The sequence below is a fragment of the Ctenopharyngodon idella genome, chromosome 8, assembly GCF_019924925.1.
Source record: "Ctenopharyngodon idella isolate HZGC_01 chromosome 8, HZGC01, whole genome shotgun sequence".
NCBI lineage: Eukaryota > Metazoa > Chordata > Actinopteri > Cypriniformes > Xenocyprididae > Ctenopharyngodon > Ctenopharyngodon idella.
The window spans coordinates 21,236,779-21,261,419 of record NC_067227.1 but is presented as its reverse complement, the minus strand read 5'-3'; the positions used below and the strand labels follow the sequence as shown (position 1 = coordinate 21,261,419).

Here is a 24,641-nt window from a genome sequence, read left to right as displayed (position 1 = left end):
AAAGAATAAAGTGTAGCGTACATCAATACATTTTTTTCCCTTAATACAACCCTTATTGGTTCAGTTTAAATCAGGGCCTGGTAAGGAACACCTGTCAATCAATTTGCTTGGTCTTTGATGATTGGTTAGATGTGATGACTCATGAGTGATGGGGGTTTTAGCATGATAAAGGACCAGATTTTGAACTTGTAGCTGTATATTCAAACGATCGCAATGGAAAGAGACCTGGGAAACTCTCACCTGTTCTGGGTGTAATCACTATTATTCTGGAAGTTAATACTTTGGACGGGTTTTTTTTGGAGTGGGTGGGTTTTGGTGAGCTTTTGGGCTGGACCAATCTGGCAACACATCTGTAACTCAACAGATTACTAGGCATTGTAATTATCTTTTTATGATGACACGAAATTATCATTTATTAGCAAGCTAGATTAAAGATGGCTAAACTCGCTTGTAAATTACAGCCAGTCATATAACTATTAGCATAACTGTTCATATACACACACAAAAATGCTATTTATGCATGATGAACAATATTTGATTACTATTTTAAAATATATTCAAACAGAAAAGTTATTTTCAGAATATTACTGGGTAATATTTTCACACAGTGATCCCTCCCATTTTGCGCCAAATCCTGTAAGACAGTGTGAAACCTCGGTCGCCAAGGCAACGCCACTCTTGACTCTGGCTCACTGCAACCCCTCCCACATCCGTTTCTCAGCAACCGTCACCAAGCAACTCTCTCCTCTCATCCCCGCCCCCCTCTCCCCTTCTCTGAGTCTTCCAGAGAGAGTGACAGCATCGAGAAGGAGGGATAAAGGGTGGAAGCAGTGGGGAAAGCGAGATAATGAGTAAAAAGAGAGAGGGGGCAGTATGATTACAAATAGATGAGAAGGAGATGGAGAAAAACAAATGATGAGCAAGAGATAGGTAAACAGGTTTACAGTAATGGACAAATAGAGAATAAAGCGAGAATAATAAATGGTGGAAAAATTATGAAGCAGGAACAGTAAGGGTTGAAAGTGTCATGCTTTATTATTTATGGATCAAGATTGTGAAAACATTTCCAGGTCACCGTTCACTCCAAAATCAAAAGGAAAAATAATAAAAAAAATTATATGTACAATAAATTATATTTTGAAAAAAGCACATGGCTGCATTTATTTGTTCAAAAATACAGTAAAAATATCATCAAAAAGTTGATTTATTTCACTAATTCCATTCAAAAAGTGAAACTTGTATATTATATTCATTCATTACACACAGACTGACATATTTCAAATGTTTATTTCTTTTAATTTTGATGATTATAACTGACAACTAAGGAAAATCCCAAATTCAGTATCTCAGAAAATTAGAATATTACTTAAGACCAATACAAAGAAAGGATTTTTAGAAATCTTGGCCAACTGAAAAGTATGAACATGAAAAGTATGAGCATGTACAGCACTCAATACTTAGTTGGGACTCATTTTGCCTGAATTACTGCAGCAATGCGGCGTGGCATGGAGTCGATCAGTCTGTGGCACTGCTCAGGTGTTATAAGAGCCCAGGTTGCTCTGGTAGTGGCCTTCAGCTCTTCTGCATTGTTGGGTCTGGCATATCGCATCTTCCTCTTCACAATACCCCATAGATTTTCTATGGGGTTAAGGTCAGGTGAGTTTGCTGGCCAATTAAGAACAGGGATACCATGGTCCTTAAACCAGGTACTGGTAGCTTTGGCACTGTGTGCAGGTGCCAAGTCCTGTTGGAAAATGAAATCTGCATCTCCATAAAGTTGGTCAGCAGCAGGAAGCATGAAGTGCTCTAAAACTTCCTGGTATACGGCTGCGTTGACCTTGGACCTCAGAAAACACAGTGGACCAACACCAGCAGATGACATGGCACCCCAAACCATCACTGACTGTGGAAACTTTACACTGAACCTCAAGCAACGTGGATTATGTGCCTCTCCTCTCTTCCTCCAGACTCTGGGACCCTGATTTCCAAAGGAAATGCAAAATTTACTTTCATCAGAGAACATAACTTTGGACCACTCAGCAGCAGTCCAGTCCTTTTTGTCTTTAGCCCAGACGAGACGCTTCTGATGCTGTCTGTTGTTCAAGAGTGGCTTGACACAAGGAATGCGACAGCTGAAACCCATGTCTTGCATACGTCTGTGCGTAGTGGTTCTTGAAGCACTGACTCCAGCTGCAGTCCACTCTTTGTGAATCTCCCCCACATTTTTGAATGGGTTTTGTTTCACAATCCTCTCCAGGGTGCGGTTATCCCTGTTGCTTGTACACTTTTTTCTACCACATCTTTTCCTTCCCTTCGCCTCTCTATTAATGTGCTTGGACACAGAGCTCTGTGAACAGCCAGCCTCTTTTGCAATGACCTTTTGTGTCTTGCCCTCCTTGTGCAAGGTGTCAATGGTCGTCTTTTGGACAACTGTCAAGTCAGCAGTCTTCCCCATGATTGTGTAGCCTACAGAACTAGACTGAGAGACCATTTAAAGGCTTTTGCAGGTGTTTTGAGTTAATTAGCTGATTAGAGTGTGGCACCAGGTGTCTTCAATATTGAACCTTTTCACAATATTCTAATTTTCTGAGATACTGAATTTGGGATTTTCCTTAGTTGTCAGTTATAATCATCAAAATTAAAAGAAATAAACATTTGAAATATATCAGTCTGTGTGTAATGAATGAATATAATATACAAGTTTCACATTTTGAATGGAATTAGTGAAATAAATCAACTTTTTGATGATATTCTAATTATATGACCAGCACCTGTGTGTATATATATATATATATATATATATATATATATATACATATATATCAGTCCAACCAAAAATTATTCAGACATTTTTGATATATTTTTACTAGTGGGTGCAGGACACTATAGTTCATTCATGTAAGTGAGGATAGCAATATAAACTAAGCTGTGACATATTATACCCAAAACTTCTTCATACAGTGGACTACCAGTAAAATTGATAAAAAATTTGGAACCAAAAATTATTCATACACTTTGACCTGACCATGTTTAAGTGTTATCTGACATAATTAAGATGAATTTTTTCTGACACAGTTTAACTCTGGAATCTTGTCATATTTTATTACCATTTTTTAAACTATAGTGAATAAACTGTATTAATGAATGAAATGTGTCTGAATAAATTTTGGTTTGACTGTAACAGTTCTTTCAGGTTCTTGAATCTGATTGGCTGAGAGCCGTGTGATATTCTAGTGATAACAGCACTTCTACTTTTTCACAGTTTGCATCACTCCACTTGAAGCAACTGTCATTGTGGTCGAGCAAATCTACTGTATTTTTTACAAATGCTACATTTGTTGTACCACGAACTGTAGTTTTAAGAGTTTTTAGGCGAGAATGTAGTTATTTAGACCTGAAATATGTGACTCATATTTAATCATAGCTCTATTTTACAATTTGTTTGTCAGCGGCCGTTCAGTGCTCGTGTACCCACCAAGAACAGCTTCATCCTCGCCAGTGCTTCTGGGATTTTCCGCTGGCTCTTAAAGTGGTTAAACCTAAGATATAATTCATTTTGGGTACATAAAACGGGCAATCTTTGGTCTTATTAAGACTATTACTTGTTTCAGAGTGTGTGCATGTATATGCTCAGTTGTCATTAAAATAATGTCACAATGTTATGCCACAATTTCTTTTTCTGGTTGCTCTGTCTTTTTCTCTTTATTATTCCTTGAGTTGTCAGGTTGTGATATATACACTATTATAAAAATAAGATATGAATATATTTTTATTATTGTTCATTATGCAGAAATCATAATCTAAATTGATGTCTCCATTCCTCTCAGCTGGTTGAACTTCCTGCATTCTGAAGCAGAGACTTTCTGATAGCTCAAATGACCTAGTTAGACTTTATTAATATTGCAGTCAGCAGCACGTTGTAGCGTTGTTCTTTGGGAATCATGAAAGGGGAAATGCGAGGAGACTGACGTTGACTCCGCCCACCACGGGAGGCCGATAGAGCACAGTCATGAAGCATCATGTCTGTCCAATCATGTGGAGATACGCATCACGTGATGCCTTGGTGACATTAAAATAGACTGAGTGCTGCATGAGTAGTAGCTCAAAGCACATTGAGATGATGTAGGTCTACAGTTTTTCAGCAGTATGGTTTCAATATATCCTGGTATATAGATGGTTTATATACAGATGGTTTATACCTAGAATGAGAGCATTTGTGGTGATGTGTTTTCTCAGTGTGAAAGCATGAAACTTACCTGTGCATATGAGCTCTGTTTATTTTTTGTAAAATGAAGCATGACTGTATTTTGTTTGCAATCGCAGGAGGATGAGAAAGAGAAGGTGAATGTGCAATCGCCCACCATGTTCAAATAGCCACAATAGGTGATTCTTGTCACCAGTTTCCAGTGGCGTGCAGACCTCCACGGGGGCTGGGGGCACGTTCTGGGGTCCCCCTGGTAGAAATTGCATTCCGAAATCGCATTCCGTGGGCATCGCAACAAGACCAAAAAGGACACTTTCACGATTAAAGGGGCATGCCACTGCCATATTCAATGGGTTTCCTAAACATCCATAATGCATTTTGTAAATCTTGTTTTCATGTGTATAATATAATCATCTGAGGCTTCCGGTTCCAGTGAAATTGCAAAAGAAAAAGCATCCTCATTTTAAACATGCAATTTTGAAGTAGAAAGACTGAAATAGTGTTTTCTTGTATTCTCCTCCAATATTTTTTTTATTTTCAACAAAAAACAAACAAAAAACATTTTTTACAATGTGCAGTTGGCCAAACATTCTCATAGGGACATGACAAGCCAGCACATCCAATTTGCAATTCACCTCCATATTCTGACTTTTATTTTGAAAAGGTATTGCTACACAGCTATTGAAATATATTGGCATATTTCTGTATCCTATTGATGCCCTTGCTGATTATTATGCTGCATTTTAGCAATTATGGACAGTAATGTAGCCAACTCATTAATTCTCATTCATGTTTTTTAAAATAACACACAAGAGAGTGATGAATGGCAAAATGTAGGTCATGAGAGCCTTACAAATGTAGGCCATAATTGTAGTTTCTTTTTTTAAATGTTACTGAAGAATTCCCTATGAATTAATTTGGTTTGTACATGCACAGATTTAAATTAATGTCCAGTTTTTATAAGTACTGCATAAGCAGGGCGGTCGTTAGGGTCCTTATTCTCTAGGGGGCCCCGCCCCAAACGGATTGCGAATGGACTGGCAGGGATATCCACCTCACCCCCCGCATCCCCCCCCCCCCCCCCCCCCCCCCCCCAACCCTGAGCACGATCAGAAATGGACCCCCCCCCCCAACGCCCAGAACGCAATCGACGAACTGAGGGGGTCCCTTTTCCACGAACTTGCAATGGGCCCCGCCCCATGCCTGGGACAGCCCCGTATTTATAAAATAATTTTATAAGGATTGCCTTTTGGATTTTCAGTTGTATATCAGCTACCAACTATGATATATTACCAGTATTTGTGAAGTAGAAATAGAGGAATCTCCATGCAGAGCATAACCAGAGCAATGTATATTGACTATAAACATTTCCTGTCCTGGAAATCACAATCTTAATATTCCCTGGCCAGATACTTCCAGGTTTACCATGACCGTATGAACCCTGAAAAAAAGAGAAAGTGACACAGGAGAGATTAAGTGAACAGAACACTGAGCAGCTTGTGCTGAAGAATGAGACAGATGACAAAGATGGGGAGAAGGCATCAAAATGGTGGCTAATATGGAATATGATGAATTATATAAAGCTGTCCTGAGGCCAGGGAGAAAGATGGAGACAGAGAGATAGAGAGAGAAATATCACAAATCCCTCCTGTGTTTTGATGTCCACGTGAAAGATGGAGGCAGAGCTGGCCATTATTATAACTAGACTGCTCAAGATAAGAGACTTGTCACAACAGAGTGGGTTGAAAAGTGTCCCTCAGCATACTTCATTGTACTAAGTCCACTGACAAAACACAAAACATTAATTAAGAAATGTCAGATGTGCAAAAACATGGAGTGATACATCCACACTATTAAAAATAAAGATTCTTTATTGGCAACTATGGTTCCATGAAGTCCTTTAACATCCACATGACATTTCCAATGCACAAAAGATTCTTTATATTGGAAGAGGGTTCTTCAGATTACTAAAATATTCTTCACACTAGAAAATAATGCCCTGAAAGGTTCTTTGAGGAACCCAAATGGTTCTACTATGGCATCACTGCAAAAAACGACCTTTTGGAACCTTTATTTTTAAGAGTGCACTTTGCGAAGTGGCGCGAACTCAGTGATAGAATTGACCACCAGATTGACACCATATGGTTCCCCCGGACCGTGCGACGTATGGAGATGAGACTCACACAGATTATGTCACATGACACGCTGATTGATCTTAATGGCACCGAACAGAGCCTGTCAGATGAGTCGAAGCAATGATGCCTGAGGTGTGGATCATGCGCTGCGAACAGGAAGCGGTTTGCCAAGCTCTGCTGGCAGACGCGTTTTCGCGCCCTTACTGCTGTGTCACGCTGGCTGCACGAGCCTGAAGAGATTCAAAGGATTGGGAGAGAGAGAGAGAGATGGAACGAGTGGGGAGGAGGAGGATGAGGAGGAGGAGGAGGGTGGCCAAGGATGAGAGAATGAGCTTCTCATCATCTCCTCGCTAATGACAGCACATGAAATCGCAAATCATGCTTTTTAAAGTGAATCCTACTCAGCGCGCAAGCCGTGAGGGACGCTGTCAGCTCTCGAGCCAAATTAGCTATCAAATGAAATAGCGCTTGCGCATCCGGACGTGTTTCTCGCAACAATGTGGTGCATCAACTGTGCGTCGGATAAGACTCCAGCGATTCTTCATAACAAGCTTGTGTACTGGTAAGACGCAATGTTATGATATTTTTGTGACACTACTGGCTGGAATTGTTCGTTGTCTTGTGCTAGGTGGACTTTAATGTATATATTAAATTCGTTCATTTAAATGACCATGTTATGAAGCCTCACTGGGAAAACAACGTAAAAAACCGCGCAATATGCGTGCGCGCGAGTCCTCTGTTTATTGTAAATGGAAGCGCATCTCTAGCCGCAGAGAAAACGCTTGAGGCCAACGAGTCAGAAGAAACCACTACCAAAAACAGTCAATTATGCGTTTAAATTATATGTTATTACTTGAATACCTGTAATGTACAGAGTTTGTGAGCTTGTGCAGTGGTTTTTGAATGCATGTTCTTGGCAATGACTTGTAGGTCACAAGTTCCCTCAACACAGGATTACCCTCATTTGAAAACAAGTGTGTAACTGACTCACGCTTGAATCATTTTTCCTCTTTTATGAGTGCTGTACTGTACATGTTGACATGACTGTTGTATATTCAAATATTTTACAGTCGAATGATATTTCTGAAGCTTCTGTAGTCCTTTGCATTTGGTATAACCTGTTTGAACACACTAAAGGTGATCGTGTGTGGTGGTCTTTTGAAATGAGGAAGCAGAGTCCCTGGTCTGTTTGGTTAATTTACACTAGACTAACAAAAAAAATTCTCATTTGATTTTTATACAGTTTCTGGAGTCCATTTTACATGATTAACAAGAAAACAATACTCCACTGTAAAAATGGTAGCATAAAGAGCTATTTCTACCTGATTTAACACAAGTTTTGTTGGTATAAATCAGTGTATTTGTATTGATTCAGTGATTATTAAACATTTATGAATTTAATAACCTGTTAATTTAGATGTTAATATAATTTTCAGTGTATATTTTTTGTTTATATTAGCATATTTTAATAAATTTAAGTTTTTTTTCTTAAACTTTTTTAAAAAAATAAAATAATATTTCCTCAATTTAATTACTTTAGGCCTAAAGTAAGCATTTAAAAATAATTTGTTTGGCTATTTTTATTAAGAGTCACCTTTTTGAACCATTATTGGTCAATGAATCCACTGTAAAAACTGCATGTGTCATAATGGTCTCACTTTAATTTAACTGATTAGAAAATCTGTTCATTTCAAAAGCACAGTATGTAAGTTTCGTCGCTAGAGGTCACTTATTCGAAACAATAACAAAGGCGTAGCTTGATGATGCCGCAAATGAGTGTTGAATCACGTGAGTTGTTGTCTTCACCTCCACAGCCAATGAAAAGAAATCCAACGAACATAAATCATGTTCATGGATGAGCTAATGTATTAAAGTTTTATTAACATTACTGTGGTATGAAGCGAGGGGCCGAGAGCCTGGGACATTATGCGTTGCTTTTTTATTAGCCTATGCTTATATGCCGCAGACGGCTGCTGCTGCTTCTTTCGCATATCACGTTGACAGGTTTATCTGCCAATCTTGGCATATTTCATCACATTTGTTTTGTTTTGTTATTGTACTGTCAATTATTTTCTCTTCCAAATTTTGGAGAGGTGCTGCCTCTGTTGCTTCTTCATAAAACGCCCCTGGCTGAAGGAACATGCTGTGTTCCATAATGCTTGAAACCTCATGTTCTTACACTGGCACTATGAAGGATCGGATACAGCATCCAGATTTGAGTCCTGTCAAAAAAGCATGATAAAACTCTTTAGTACATTGTGCAGAAACAGGCTGTGGTGTTCTCTCTAGGCTCTTTTTTTCAGCTGGTGGGGGGTCTTCTGAATCCGTTAGTCTTTTCGTCTGAAGGTTTTAAACAGTGCTGGAGAGATTTCAGCTGTTTTACAGGCTGCTGAGAGTTACAACACTGTCAAAGAGGAAGCGAGAGACTGAGTATGTGAGAGGGAATCGCTGTTCTTCAGCAAGTGTTCTGCCAGCAAGTTGGTCTTGTAGTTTTTTTTTTTTTTTTACCCTCACTGTCGGCGTCATGATGGAAGGTTCTGGACGACTGTCATCCATTGCAATAAGGAATTATTTATTAAGTGCTTCATCACTCTTGTTGCATGATAGTAAGTGAATGTAACTAGACGAGCAGGCTGTTATTTCTGTGCGAGGCCTTCAGATTCATACTCTGACCAACTGTTTTCCAGTTTAAAGGGATAGTTCACCAAAAAATGAAAATTCTGTCATCATTTACTCACCTTCAAGTAGTTCCAAACCTGTATGAATTTCTTTGTTCTGCTGAACACAAGATATTTGGAAGAATATCAGTACATCAGTGGGCATTATACCAGTAGTAGACACAATTAACCTGTAGAAATTTGTCAACTGGTAGAGATTTTGAACTATCGTCTATTGCTGTTATGTTTATGTGACGTTGCTGTGCTGGGCCTTCACGAAAACTTATCATTTGAATGTGTTTTTAAGAATCGCAGTTCAAATGCATTAAGCAGCGAAAGAGAACTCATATTGCTTAAAGGATTAGTTCACTTCAGAATTAAAATGTCCTGATAATTTACTCACCCCCATGTCATCCAAGATGTTTATGTCTTTCTTTCTTCAGTCGAAAAGAAATTGTTTTTGAGGAAAACATTCCAGGATTTTTCTCCATATGGACTTCAACGGCTACCAATGGGTTTAAGGTCCAAATTACAGTTTCATTGCAGCTTCAAAGGGCTCTACACGATCCCAGCCGAGGAATAAGGGTCTTATCTAGTGAAATAATAGGTCATTTTCTAAAAATAATAAAAATGTATATACCACAAATGATCATCTTGCACTAGCTCTGCGATGCACCACGCATTACGTAATCATGTTGGAAAGATAAAGTGTGACATTGGCGAAAGTCACACGTAGGGCAAAAAAATTCAAAATCGTCCAACATCGTTGCTTTACCCTTTTATTGTAAAGGGTGTTTGACTTAGTCTTTGCACGTTTGCTTTGTAAACACTTGCTCGCTACTTCTGGCCAACGTCACGCGTGACCTTTTCAACGTGATTACGTAATGCGCGGAGCTAGTGCAAGATGAGCATTTGTGATTAAAAAATATATATATTTATTTATTTTATTTTTTTAGAAAACAACCGATCGTTTTGCTAGATAAGACCCTTATTCCTCGGCTGGGATTGTGTAGAGCCCTTTGAAGCTGCAATGAAACTGCAATTTGGACCTTCAACCTGTTGTACCTCAGTGAAGTCCACTATATGCAGAAAAATCTTGGAATGTTTTCCTCAAAAACCCTAATTTCTTTTCAACTGAAGAAAGAAACACATAAACATCTTGGATGACATAGGGGTGAGTAAATTATCAGGAAATTTTAATTCTAAAGTGAACTAATCCTTTAAGCTGCTGCTCATAGAGCGTGCGAGTACTAAACTGAGTTCTTTTTGCCGCCTTATTGGGCTTGAACAGTCAAATACACACTCTTATGTGTCAAAATGCCAGTCTTTGCAAGTATCCATGTAAACTCAGTCATTTATGTCTTAAGTGAATGTAAACAGTTGAGAAAGAAAACACATGTAACAGTATATTGGATTCGTGCATTTGCTCTTAATCGATAATGATAGAAAAAAATGTTTATTATAACTCTCGATATAGTTTCACTTAAATGCATTAAAATGTAAACAGACATGAAGTTCGGTTGCATGAACAACTCTCAAGCTCGCTCTGTCCCTGGGTCACAAACAGACGCACTATGAGTGACACGCACTCGGCACGTGAAATGAGAACACGCAAACATGTGAAAATAAGTGCTGTACCTGCCGTCGACGAGGAGATTGTGAATAAAAAGGGACATCAGCTTGTCAGTGTGGCAGTTTCGTGGTTTCCTTATGTCTTACAGTTGATCTACTTCAAAGTTCGTCTTGAGAGAACTGTTGTCATGTCGGTATAAACCGCTGCACAATGTTTTCAACCACACAGTATCTTTATTTCTGTGTTACAAATATTCAAATTATCACAGAAATACTGAGATAAAAGTTTATAGTTCAGATAAAAACACTAATGTTTATGTTATCAATCAAAATTGAAGTAATGAAATAAGAGTATTTATGAATGAGTCATTGAATCATACATCCACACAGATTTTGTTTTTAAATAATTCAAATAAATCAAAAATTTTAAAATAGACTGCAGCAATTAATATTTTGTGTGAGTTTCTTTAACGGTGATTTATTTAATCTTCATATAAAATATAAGAAAGATATGTTTACATTTTATTTTTTATTTAAAATTATTTGTTGTTTGCCTTAATTAAAAATGCATTGGTTAAATTCAAACTTTTTTTTCTACTGTCCTTTTTTGAAAAAAGTTTATTTTTTTTTTTTCAATAATTATCGATACTGAACAATATGAAACATTATGTTGTGATACATTTTTTAGCTGTATCGCCCAGCCCTAGTGAAGACTATGCAGTGTTTTTTTTTTATATACATTTGATTACTTTATTCAATTTTATGTAGTATTTCTTATTTCTAGTGTTGCTAGTTTTTCAGGTAGGTCTATTTTATTTGTGTCTTTGTTCTATTGTAGTTTGTCCTACTGCTTGTAATTAGTTTCTTTGTTCTTATTTTATCACTGACTGTTTACTTGTCTTCAGTAAGCTTAAGAGCTATTTTTAGTTTTATTATTTTTTGTGATATTGAAATTGAAAAATTTCAATGGTATCAAAAATTTTGATATCATAACCTTATTTAAAGGAAAAATAACTATATTGTGATATTTATCAGTATCGTGAAATAAAATTACTCATACCGTGAAATTTTGGTCATATCACGCACCCCTAATTGAGTATAGTGGTTATAGCCTTTGAGTGGTATATGAGTTCAAAAATGCTAAAGATTTCTTCTGAGCTTTGACCTTTCTCTCACCCTCTCTTTCTCTTTCTAACCCCGGGCTATGTATCCTGCTGTACTATCAGCCCTGGTCATTTCCTGTCTGTTTAATGCATTGGATTTGAGCCACAGTCAGAATTTTCATCTGCTTTGTCTTTACTCCAACTATATTTATGTTTTAGCTCTGCGCAAAGTTTGTTTGTTTTCCATCATGTTACTGTGTTTACATGCACAGATTTTTGTCAGTGTGTATGTCTCTAGTGCATCATATTCATTCCAAACACATGTCTGCACATATGACGTGGCATTTAGTTACCATATAGCAGTGAGAAGCTTGTGAGTCCTGTCAGAGAAAGAGACTGAGTCAGCTGACTAAAGAAGTTAGGCTAATCAGCATGGCACAACAGTGAATAATTGGCATATCTTGCCTTTCTAACATGTCTAAAAATATGGATAGAAAGCTTTCTTCTCATATTGCTAAATTAACTTGGTGAGAGCAGTGTGTTGAAGTCTTTCATTAACATGTTCATGCACATTTTAGTGTTGGGTTGTGGACTATATTGTCCTCTCTTTCAAGTAATATTGGATTCAGATTAATATTATTGAAGTGGTTTGTTCGAATGGTTCATGTGAATCAACCTGTGCAGACACGATTGACTGATTCATTTGAGTCCTTGTGCACACATGCTTGAATTGAACATTGTTGTATAAATATATTTAATTTTTTTTATATATATATTCAAACATTTTTTAGAAAAATAAATTATTGAACAAATCTTAGTCTTTTTGGTGAAGAGAATCATTTGATTAATGATGAATCAATTCAGAGTCATTGTGGTCTGACTGTAATAATAAATTATATAATATGATGCTGTTTTTTTCTGTATAATTCTGCTTTTTAACAAATTATTTAATATATTTGGATCAACTCAATTCCATGTGAAGGTTATACCTGGTTTTGCTTGAGTTAGTCAGGCCCTGTTTACACCTGGTTAATAATGTGCGTTTTGGTTGATTGGATCACAAGTAGATGACGCTAAAAACAGGTGAAAACGGGGTCTAAAACGTTTTGAGCTTGTCCATTTTAAACCATTTCTAGAGGTAGTCGAAAACTTACTTAATGCGTAAACAGTATGGGAAGTGCACTAGCCAGACAGGATTTAAACTTTGTCTGCTGAAGACCCGAGTTTGGTTTGAAGATAAAAAATGTACCAAGCACAATGTTCTCTCACCATTCCTGATTTCTAACTGCACGATTTGGAGAAAAAATTGCGATTTGCAATTTAAAATGCGATTTTATAGAACAAATGAAAAAAAAATTATAAACAATACCAGGCTTGTTTTGCTTGTTTGTAGGGCTGCACAATATGGCCCGAAATTTTGTGCTAATATATTATTTTGACTAATTGTTTTTATTATTATTATTATCATTAAAAATATTAAACCAAATAAGAAATATTACTTGTAATAACTTTCATTATTAAAGTATGTAGCATTAGTATTTAATTATAAATATAACTATAATAATTAAAAAATAATATTTAAAACTTGTATGACAAAATGTGGGGTTACCTGTTAACATGCAAGCAGTATGTCTATAAATCATTAGAAAGTTCTAAGGATTTATTATCAAATATTATATTATTATGATAAAAATCTGTCTCAATAATTTCTTTATTTTTGTCAGGAGGTATGCAAAATAAAAAATGGAGTCCATGTATTTAATATGAACTATGTGGCTCTTATGCATCCACTGTGGAAAAAAAAACCCTGTACACTTATGTATGCTTAAGAAAAACATATTGATTATATGTTATGATTATAAGTTATTTAGAGAGAGAAATTATTTTTCCTATTTTTACCCTGAATAGGATTGAGTGAGCTTTACTTGGTGCTAAACATGTCTGTTTCATACTGGACGCTGGAGGGCTCCCTTGAGCAGATACTCCAAATACTCCAAATATATGCAATATAACAAACGCTGTTCCAGGAAATCCCCAATGGGCATCATGCTATCGCTGTGACTGAATAAAAAGAAGGTAGAAATGCTTTGATTGATTAAACATGAATAAAACATGAATAAAACGACTACAACAATACATGGTTTATATGTTTTTTTCAAGCCTTCTCGGGTATTTCCGTAATAATAAAGTATATTTATAATCCAGTGCTAATCAAAATGCTATTTCAAACACTCAACTGACATTATGAAGTGAGTTTGGAGTAAAAACACATTAAATGTTGTCTTTTGTTAGAAAAGAAGTTCATAAAGGCTTCTCATGTTTGAAAAGTTTGTATATTTGATGTGTGTTGCTTTTTCTAATGCAGTGCTCTCAGATGGAGCGTCATTTACTACTGATCACAGAGCAGCTCTTCACTAACACGCTGTGTACATATTTATATAATTAAAAATCGCAGCCTTTGCGATGTCATAATCGCACTAAGCCAAATCGCGATTTAGATTCGATTACGATTAATCGTGCAGCCCTACTTGCGGTTATCAGAGCAGAAAGGAAAGCTGATGCTCTCTGTATGTTTTTCCGTCGTCTCTGGGCGTGTTCATATGTAAAATGCGCAAGCTTATTTTGTCCATTAGATCGAAAGATCTGGAAAAAAACATACATTTACCCGCCCATAGACCCTCCCCTCGAAGAAATCAGAACGGAAGTGGTTGAAAGTAGACAAAAGAGACGGATTAAAACACAAGGTGTACACGGGAATGTGTCTCCCTCATTTACTTGTGATCCGATTGACCAAAATGCATCTTAATACCAGGTGTAAAAAGGGCATCAGATTATTTGCCTACTGTCTATATTTAGACACTAAATGATGTCATTATTTTTCTTCCTTGAACATTCATCTTGTTCAGACTGATTTCTGGAGTTCAGTGTTGTGTGTTACTTTGTATTTTCAGCAGTCCTGCTATTTTAAGCCTAAAACGTTCATGTCGTCACTCAGTGTTTCTCTCTTCTGTGCTGCTGAAGCTGTGATCCGGTTTGGTGTAAATGACAGGCTGCTTGAGGTTGTACAAAAAAGCGAGACTATACAGCGCTCTGTGTCGTGACAGGCAGCAGTCTTATTCTCCAACAGTGCGTTCTCAAGCTGAGCCTTTAGTAATGAACGCAGAGATGATTCCCCTGGGGTCTTTAGCAGCTCTGGCCTGTAGCTTTAAACAGGAAGTGCACCGTGACTGCCAAACACTGCATTTTAAGGGAGTGCAGAAATGACGTGCACTGTCTTTGGCTTCTGATGCTCACTGCATGAAGATTTGTTGTTTGCTGAGTGTGCAAAATGAAAGCTTCCAATTCTCTATGATTCACTCTAGAAGCAGTAACATTGTCATATTTGGACATCTAAGCAAATAATCTTGTATGTTATTCTATAATAATAATATTTGCAGTATAAATATTTGAAATTCACATTGCATTTTATTAATTTATATCCAGAGTGTGTTGAAACTCATGGTTATGTCGGAGCTGACAGCCTCGTGGGTAGCTCTGTGACATGTGGGGCATTAAAATAATGAGTTTTTAGAACATTCAAGCATGAAAACCGTTTCTAGTAGACCCCAAAAACAAGACTTTATAAAAGGGCATAATATGGCCTCTTTAACAACATCCTGCAATGACACATTCTCACTGTCTCACACCTTTACCTGCATGACAGCAGAGATGCACATGCAGTACTCTCAAGGAGACAGATGACTCAGAGACTGTATGTTAACTTTCCATTTCAGGAGGAAACCATGTGCCTTTGAGTGTGAATTAAGTCTAAATTCAGCATCCAATTTTAAAGGTGCAATGCAACTGTCAGCATCAGATTTAAAGAACTAGTACATTGAAAAATGAAATTTGACATAGTACATTCATCCTCTTTTATTTTGAAATGTCACCTACACTGTTGCTGTTAAAGCTCTCAAAATGAAAATATTGCCATTTACTCTGTAAGTTACTCTGACTTTCGTTCTTCTGTGGAACATAAAAGAAGGTGATTTAAAGGAAATTCATTATATGAACAAAAACCATGGAGACATTTTTTCAAAATATCTTCTTTTATGTTCCACAAAAGAAATAAAGTCCTACAGGTTTTTAACGACATGAGTAATTGATAGAATTTTCATTTTTGGGTGAACTATTCTTTAAATCTCATTCATATTTATTTGTATATGACTTTTCCCTCTCCTTCTCTTTAAATCATATGAATAACTATGCTTCTGGCAAACAAAGAAAATTTGTGAATCATAACAGATGGATATGAATATTTTCTGTGAATATTAACATTTCAGTCTGTTTTATCATATGGCTTCAGTTGACTTGTGACTCATTTTTTCAATATTCTTTGATGAATAGAAAGTTAAAATAACAGCATTTTTCATATTAATGTGAATTAACCCTTAAATAAATTCAAGATACTCACAATATTCACATGAACATGTGAATGTGATGGTTTTCTGCTTTATGTGCTTTATAACACAAAGAGTTCAATACCTTTTTCTCTGCACCCTTATTGAAGATCTCACCGACAAAATCACTCCCAACTCAAGGCTACTGATACTAGACTGATACGGTGGAATTACTGTAATTCTGAGCCTGAACTAATTTAACATGATTATGAAAATTGATAAAATTGATAATAAAATTGTTCTGAGCTATGTTACACCAGCCCCCAGCTCCTGTAGCAAAGATAAAAGCTCTGTTTCAAAACCTAGTGTGCTGCCTACGGAGGTAGCATTTTAAGACATCACATGGCTATTCCAGAAAGTAGGCAGCTTAATTATACCGCCTCCTACCTTGTTTAGGCCAAATTCTAAGGCAGCATCACATGTATTCTTTGTAGAGAAGGCAATTCTATAATACATTGCAATGAGCTCTGTGAAAAGTCAATGTAAGATGGTGGAAGAGGTGAGAGAATTATAAATAAGCTTATATTATCAAAAAAAAAAAAAAAAAAAGGTTTTATTGGAATTGTTTTAGCCAATATTTGTTTTTGCTTTGTATTTTTGTGCTCAAAGTACTGTGGTGTTAGCTTAGCAGCACGCTAACACCAAATTCTATTGAAATTAATTGTAAAAACGAGTCTTTTTCGGTACTACGACCACAAAATATGGGCCACTGCCTAGTGTAATTTGTAGAGTGTAAGTTTCTGATTACTTTCCGATTGTGTATATTTGATATTCGTTGTGGATTGCATGTGGTTTGTGGTGAGATCACAGTGACACACATAAATTGGTATAGATTTACACAGAACTAGCTGAGGAAACAATTCAATAATCCTTTAAAGATCAATGGCGCACTCACTGTTTATCTGTCAGTCTGCTTTTTGTTTGCTAGTTTTTTAGCTTTTTCTAGCAGCTTTATTAGATTCTTGTGGGATTGCATGAAATGTTTTAGGTTATTGTGGACTGAATTTTAAACATAATAATGAATGTCAATTACAAAAAAATCTTATTAAAAATTAAAAAATCATGACCCATTGATTGCAGTGACAATTTTAAAGTGCACCACTATATAATGGCAGATGGTATAGTGATATAGTGACATTAGCATAATGCAAGATCATTCTATTGAAAAGCAAATGACTCTTTTAGATCATAAAGTTAATGGTGCTCCTCTTTATTACTTTATTATTGGTTTTATAGAGCAAGCTAAAGCTGTACTAATGTCTGCTGAGTCGTCTATGTTTGTGTTGAATTACTCATATTATTGTGAGTATTATGTATTTAAAAATCTGTTTTGATTGGTTCATGCACTTTTGTCTAGTGGGAGAACGTGAAGTACTGTATTTTGTTACTGACAAAATTATAATCCCATATTGCCTATTATCGGTATTTTAATGTTTGCAAGATTAGTGTGTCCTAAATTATAGTCTGTTGAAAGTGGCCATTTTGAGCTAATATTGCAGAACCGCTTGGTTGTCTTCCTGTTGATGAACGTTTTCTTTAACAGGTTACACTAACGCTGCCAAACGCATGTAGCGGTCTGAGTGACACTTTTAATTAACAGCCATTCACTGACTATCACGGAAATATTCCTTTCTGTCAGCATCTGCCCACGGGTGATTTCATGAAAATACATGTGTACACACACAACTAATGCACATTTTGCTCTCATTAGCTACAGTTTAACCTTCAGAAAGGGTTCCTTATCTTCTTCTGAGGTCATGTATTAAATCAGATATAAGTGTGAAGAATTATAGCTAAAAGTGTCTGCTAAGTGAACAGATGTAAATATCATTTGCTCACCCTCATGTTGTTCCAAACCTGTATGACTTTCTGTATGATACCATGGCCTCACTCTTGAGGCTGAAGGTGAATGAGGACTGGGACTGTCAGCCTTCAAAATGACAAAAAAAAAAAAAAAGCATAATAAAAATGGTCCATATGACACATGCACTATATTTGTAGTCTTCTGAAGTCAGTTAAGATTTAAGTCATTATTCACTAATAATCTTTAGCTGTTAAACTATGGAGCCCTGCAAATGAAAAAATACAAGATATTGTGGCCACAAAAGGAACAAATGAATCTGTTTGTGTGGTAGTGAGCTGACCCAGGAATGCCGTGACTTGTTTTCGCGTGTGCCTTTGTGTGACTTGCCCCGGGAGGTGGGGACAGCACGGTTTGCCCACACACTCATGCACCATGTGACCGGGATCCTACCACAGCTGCATATCCGTCATGAGCAAACACACACATACACACACATACAGTACATGCACATATCTAAAGTCACTCATGCTGATCACTGCAGGATTGCACGGCTGGACTACACTGCACTATTCCTGGACACACATTACCATACACGTCCTGATGGACAGGAGACACAGTCTGAAGGACATTTATTGCCATGTGTGTGACTGAAAGAAAGAAATGGCAGTTGTACTATGCTGCCTTTTGGTGTGATGATATATATAGTGAAACTGTAGGCTGTATAATAATCATACATTGAATGTTACAGTGTGTAGCGGTGTATTATTTCAGTTGATTGCTGTTGAGTCGATTGTTTTGAAGCTTTGCTGTTGCTGGCAAAACTCAGCTGTTGCTGTGTTGGTAGTTACCAGTCCCCTGGTGTGAGGAGATTTGCTACGCACAAAGAGAGAGAGACTGTATGTGTGTGTGTTGCTACTGTACTGCTTGTAAACTGCATCGGCTCTGCAGTAATTGACAGATTGTCGATGCAGTCATCAACCCACTGGCATGATTCAACTGATCCCAGAGCAGCTCTTACACAAACACACGCTCCCTATCACACCGCTGCAGACATCATGTATGAGTGTGTGTTCACCTCCTTAGCCAAGCGCTTCCATCGAAAGAATAAACTCCCGCACAGGGCCCACGCCTACACGTGAGTAAACAACTGGGAAAAAAACACAGAATAATGAACGTTAAATGTCATATGTGAAGATTTGGGAGAATAGCTGAGATTGACTGATAATGCTTTTTAAGTGTCTGATTTTTAACGAATAGGATATTTGTGATTTTTGGCATAATATTAAATTATCATTAGACTACAACAATAAAAATGTAATATGCAACAATAACAATAATTAGTAGTAGTAGGAGTAGGAGTAATAATAATAGTATTGTTATTCAAATTGCAAAGTTGTTTTGATAATAAAAAAACGGTTGGCCGATTGGAAGTTGAAAAGTAAATATAACCATAACAATTATAAATAATATCCATAACCAATTTTGAATTATTTTATTTGTGCTTTTTATGGCTACAAAAATAAGAACTACAACAGTAAAAAAACAAACATAATATATTATTATAATAATTATTGTAATTTTTGCTAAGTTGTCTTGAAATTAAAGAACTGTTTAAGTTGAAAAGTGAATGAAAATATATATATATATATATATATATATATATATATATATATATATATACACTGGTCCAACCGGTTTAATCTGTCTATTTGTTGTGAATAGTTATGGCAGTAAAAAAGGTGACTAAAGAATACAGAATAAAAAGATCAATGAGAAATATATGACATAATAATGTGTAATTTGTATAATTATATATTTATTATAAATGCATAAATGGCAACTTACCAAAAAATGTGGTTCCCTTTAGTAATGCTGACAACAGGAAGTGAGTCATCACAGTACAGTACACCTGCTTCAGGGAGAGGAGGATACTGAAGTCCGACTTGCTTTTATACTCTTTTTCATTCTTTTTCATGCTTCTCTCTTTCTCGCTTTCTCTTTTTCTCTCTGAGTCATCATCGGATGACTCAGTTCTTATAATTTTTGATGCCTGGCTTCTTTCGTTGACAGTATGCCACACATGCCACTGTTTTTCCATTTCATCTCTTTCTCTCTCTTCATTTCTCTCTGCCTCTTTCTCTGTGCATTATGCCCTCTCTCTGTTCCTCTTTCACACTCCCTCCATCTTCTCTTGTTGCTCTCTCATTCTCCTGTATTCCAGCCAGATGGCTGAGTCCTGGCTGGGCTGCATATGGGCATTTGAAATGCTAATGTTGGTTAGTGTGCTAATATGTTTGTCTACACTGATCAGTTTCAGTGCCAAGATTACAGACTTGTTTTAGTCTCAACTTGTCAACAGATAAGACCATTTCTGGCAGTTGTTGACCTAGAGCTCATTCTCCATCTCTCTCTCTCTCTTTCTCTCTTTTTTTTTCCTTTCAGTGTGGAGGGAGATCCTCAGTGTACAGACACAGCTAGCTTTTCCGACAGCACCTGCAGTCAGGGCCCATACCTGGGCAACTCAGACCGCTACGGGAACATCCGAAACATTCCCGGCCCTCAGGGGCCTCCTGTGGCCCCTTCAAGCCCAGCGAGCCTGGCCTGGGCGCAACGGACCCGCCACCAACCCGCCAGCCTGGCACTCCGCAAGCAAGAGGAAGAAGAGAGCAAGCGCTGCAAAGCGCTCTCTGACAGCTATGAGCTCTCCACGGACCTGCAGGACAAGAAGGTGTGGATGTGTGTGACTGAAAAACACATAAAATCCTTATGGTCTTTAGTCGCTATTTGGACCTGCCATTGTGTTTTTACACTGTACCGCCTTTCCCAAATAGGGTGGGACAGTACTATGGTTAAATCTATGTATGTATGCATGTATGTATGTATGTATGTAAAAGAAAAATACACACATATATATAGTACTGTGCAATAGTCTTAGGCCACCATTAGATGTTGTTTTAGCAATGATATAATGAACATATATAATTATTTCTCAGTCTCTTTATTAGAATGTAACCAGAAAATACAGTAAATTTGTATGCAGTATTAAAAAAATCAAAAGAAAATCAGAAAAAACAGCTTTTATAGGCTGAAGTGGCAAGTATTTGGTGACCTCCCCTTGAGCAATAGCAGGAACTAGGCTCTCTTAAACCTAAATGGAATGGAAAAGGACTGGAAGGCCAAGAAAACTTTTAGTCCAGGAGGTCACACTAAATACTGATTTTTGCTTAAAGAAACAATTTTTTTTTTTTTTTTTTAATTTGTGTACATATTTTCTGTATTTTCTGTTTGTATCATAAAGAGACTGAAAAATAAATATGGATGGTCATTAAAACATTGTTAAATCAACAAAGCTGGTGGTGGCCTAAGACTTTTGCACAGTACTGTATATTTCTAGGTGTGATTTGCTCTAAATTGTTTTACTGACTAAAAATCAAAGATTTTAAAAATTTGTAAATTTTGGGAAAGGGAAATGTGTCAGTGTTGTTGGTATTTTAGTTTGTTTGTTTTTGTTCAGCTGTATTAATAACATCAAAAATACATTAAAAATGAAAATCATACATACAAAGACTTAAAAACACCTCTTCTATGATGGGTGTATTTTAAATTTTTAGATTCATTTTCATTTCTTTTTTTGTGCAAAAAGTCAACAATTTCAGGATGATACAACCATCCTGATCATAATGAAGAAGAAAAAAAATGAAATTTGTGCAAAGAAAAACGTATTGACTATTTAAACTTTTATTTAAATTTCTTAAAAAATAAGCAGTTAAGCGGTTTTGTTCAAATATTAACATTTGATGTTGAAATCAGATACGGTCATACAGTAGTGCTTTCATACAGCAAATACTGTGGAATTTAATGTACAGTATATCATTTATATATAATACTGTTTACACACGTAATTTAAAGAAAATCATCATGCCATCTCCAAAAAACATAGTAATACCATGTTTTAATTCCATTAATGAAAGGAAAATCTTAGTTTGTCAAACACTGTTAACTTTGCTTGTTTTGAGCTTGCTTAATGTTTGTCAGAACTCTCAGCGGCACAAACAGCCCACAGGAAAATCTACTTATCGCGGCGTGTTTGTGTTTTAATGTGCATGGAGGCCATCTTACAAGCTTTAAACTACAGTCATGCCTCGTGACTTCCGAAAATATTCTCATAAATACTCAACAGAAAATACTGCTATGTACAGAAATATTGCTAATATCCTTTTTCTTTTAATAATTATTGAGCAACAATGCCATTAAATTGAGTAATTTCCCAGATTCTTTGTGCTCAGGTTTGATTGGTAAAGCACAGTACATTACTAGGTTTGGAGAACAATGCACTACATCTTTCTCGCTGTCTGCAATTCCATTCCCTTGTCATGCTCTCTTTCTCTCTGTCTTCCCTTTTATCAGGTGGAGATGCTGGAGAGGAAGTATGGCGGTTACTTCCTGAGCAGGCGAGCGGCTCGCACAATTCAGACAGCATTCCGGCAGTATCGCATGAACAAGAACTTTCAACGGCTACGCAGTTCTGCCTCAGAAAGCCGAATGACTCGCCGGATCATCCTGTCAAACATGCGTTCGCAGTACTCGTTTGACGAGCGACAGCCACAGGCAATATAACAGTATAATGGTTAAAGCCTGTACTAAGTGGAAAATTCAGCTTGACTGATTGTCAGATATTGATTCTGTTTTATGTGATGTTTACATCATTTTAATTCCTATTTTTAATATTAATTATTGCTCAGGTTCAGCCCCAAACGCCTCAGCAGCAGCAAGGTCGATATACCAGCCATCACACTTCGACTCTAGGAACAGCTGGCCAGGCAGGAACCACAGGCACACAGCAGGACACTGACTCACCAGGACACTGTCCTTCAGACAGAGAGGAGTACTCGCATGCAGATGACGCCTTCAATAAACAGGTGACAGATGAGTGAAATAGTCAGAAAATGGGCCCTTAGAAGTTATGTTAAAGATTTAGGTTCATTTAAATTAATTTCAGTGCAGGCCACATACAAAGTTGGAATAGTAGGAGTAGAATAGATTTAGGCTGCATTAGATTTGGTATAAAGTAGTTTTACATGTTGTCTGAGAGACAAATGAGGTCCTAATGACAAAATGTAATTCAGGAATCATTTACGTACCTTATACTTTTTCGAAATAACCCACAGCATTACACTGAGAAAACATTTGGTTACTTGTCAATTAACAGACATATTTTTCCAAAGTGGCTAAGTGGCTTTTATAAACAGGCGCAATGGTCATTAGCAGAGACAGAAAGAATCCTTTTTCAGGTCATTATTCATGGATTTAAAGCATTATTAATGCTTCACAGTAGGTATGGTGTGTTTTGGGTGGTGTGCTGTGTTTGCTTTTCAGCAAACAGTGCTGAAAGAAAGAAGGCTTTCCTGAAAAAGTGCCACACTAAGTCTCTTTTGCGCTATGCAAAAACACACCTAGAAAGCCTCTTATGCCGTCTGGCAAAAGGTGCTATGAGACCAAAATTGACCTTTTTGGACTGTCCAAGTGCAATGTTTTGCGAAAAGCAAACACAGCACACCACCCAAAACACACCATACCTACTGTGAAGCATGGTGGTGGCAGCATTATATTGTGGGGCTGTTTCTCTTCAGTGGGGACTGGGCGATTGGTCAGGATTGAAGGGAAAATGGATGATGCCAAGTACATCCAAATTCTTGAGGAAAACCTGCATCCCTCTGCTAGACAGCTGAAGATGGGCAGGTCATTCACCACAATTGCGAGTTATAAAGTCCAATTCTGAGGAAAAAAAGGCTTGCAATATCTCGCAAATAAACTCCAAATTCTGAGAAAGCAAGTCAGAATTGCAAGTTTATATCTTGCAATTCTGACTTTATAACTCACAATTGCGACATTATATCAAGCAATTCTGAGAAAAAAGTATGAATTGCTAGAGAAAAATAATTGTGTGATTAAAAGTCGCAATTATCTTTTTTATTTTTTATCACATGGCAGGAGCAAGGTTCCATAACAGTGCATGCATAATTGTTAGGCAAGTAAATATTATGATAATTTTTTTGCCAATTCCAAACCACATCAATCTTAATGACTACTATTAATTTTGTATGTAATCATTTATAAGTGATATATAATTGTTAACGAGGGCTGGAAGTGAAAAACGCCTTATATTCAGATGTGCATAATAATTAAGCGGGTTTACTTTTACAGGTAAATTGGGACAAAAAAGATATTTTAAAAAATTATAAAAATATAAATTATTAAATGGCTATTAGAAGGATGCAATACTATAGAAATTGCAAAATTAAGGTGTGACCATTGGGCAAGAAATGCTCACTGGGGTGGCAGGATCACAAAAAACAAGTTGAAAAGAAAAGATGCTAACTGCAAAAGACTTTAAGAATTAAGGTGAAGAATTAGGTGTGAAACCATCAGGAACCCTTTGGTCTTCAGTGCCATTTTCTAGAACTGCAACCTACTTGCCTGCAGAAATACAAGTTGTCAGGTTCTCAGAGACTTCGCTAAAGTAAAGAATCCTGAAGCATAACCCCCACTTTATAATAATAACAAGCTGAAGTGTTGTGAGATACGTGAAGTTTTTAAAGGCTTTATAAATAGATTGGGAGTTCATTTTAAGTCCATCTCCTACCCTGAAAGGTCCGTCTTGCTCATTATTAGTAGCAGCTCACACCATCTTGCTGTTGTCTGACTTGAACTGGTGCTAGTACCTCAA

General features: G+C 36.8%; 1 protein-coding gene across 7 annotated transcripts in view; it reads left to right on the top strand.

The window, feature by feature from the left end:
* The window catches only part of LOC127517493 (IQ motif and SEC7 domain-containing protein 2), an 80,403-nt gene that overhangs the window by 41,024 nt on the left and 14,738 nt on the right, over positions 1–24,641 (top strand). For 5 of the 7 annotated variants that reach the window (XM_051903232.1, XM_051903233.1, XM_051903236.1 and 2 more), the window contains 3 exons: positions 20,357–20,642; positions 22,322–22,522; positions 22,657–22,833. In XM_051903232.1, coding sequence (XP_051759192.1) covers positions 20,357–20,642; positions 22,322–22,522; positions 22,657–22,833 — 664 coding nt within the window. Of the gene's footprint in view, positions 1–6,445; positions 6,902–18,810; positions 19,050–20,356; positions 20,643–22,321; positions 22,523–22,656; positions 22,834–24,641 lie in introns of those variants that run through there. The other 2 variants (XM_051903238.1, XM_051903237.1) reach the window with 2 other exon arrangements.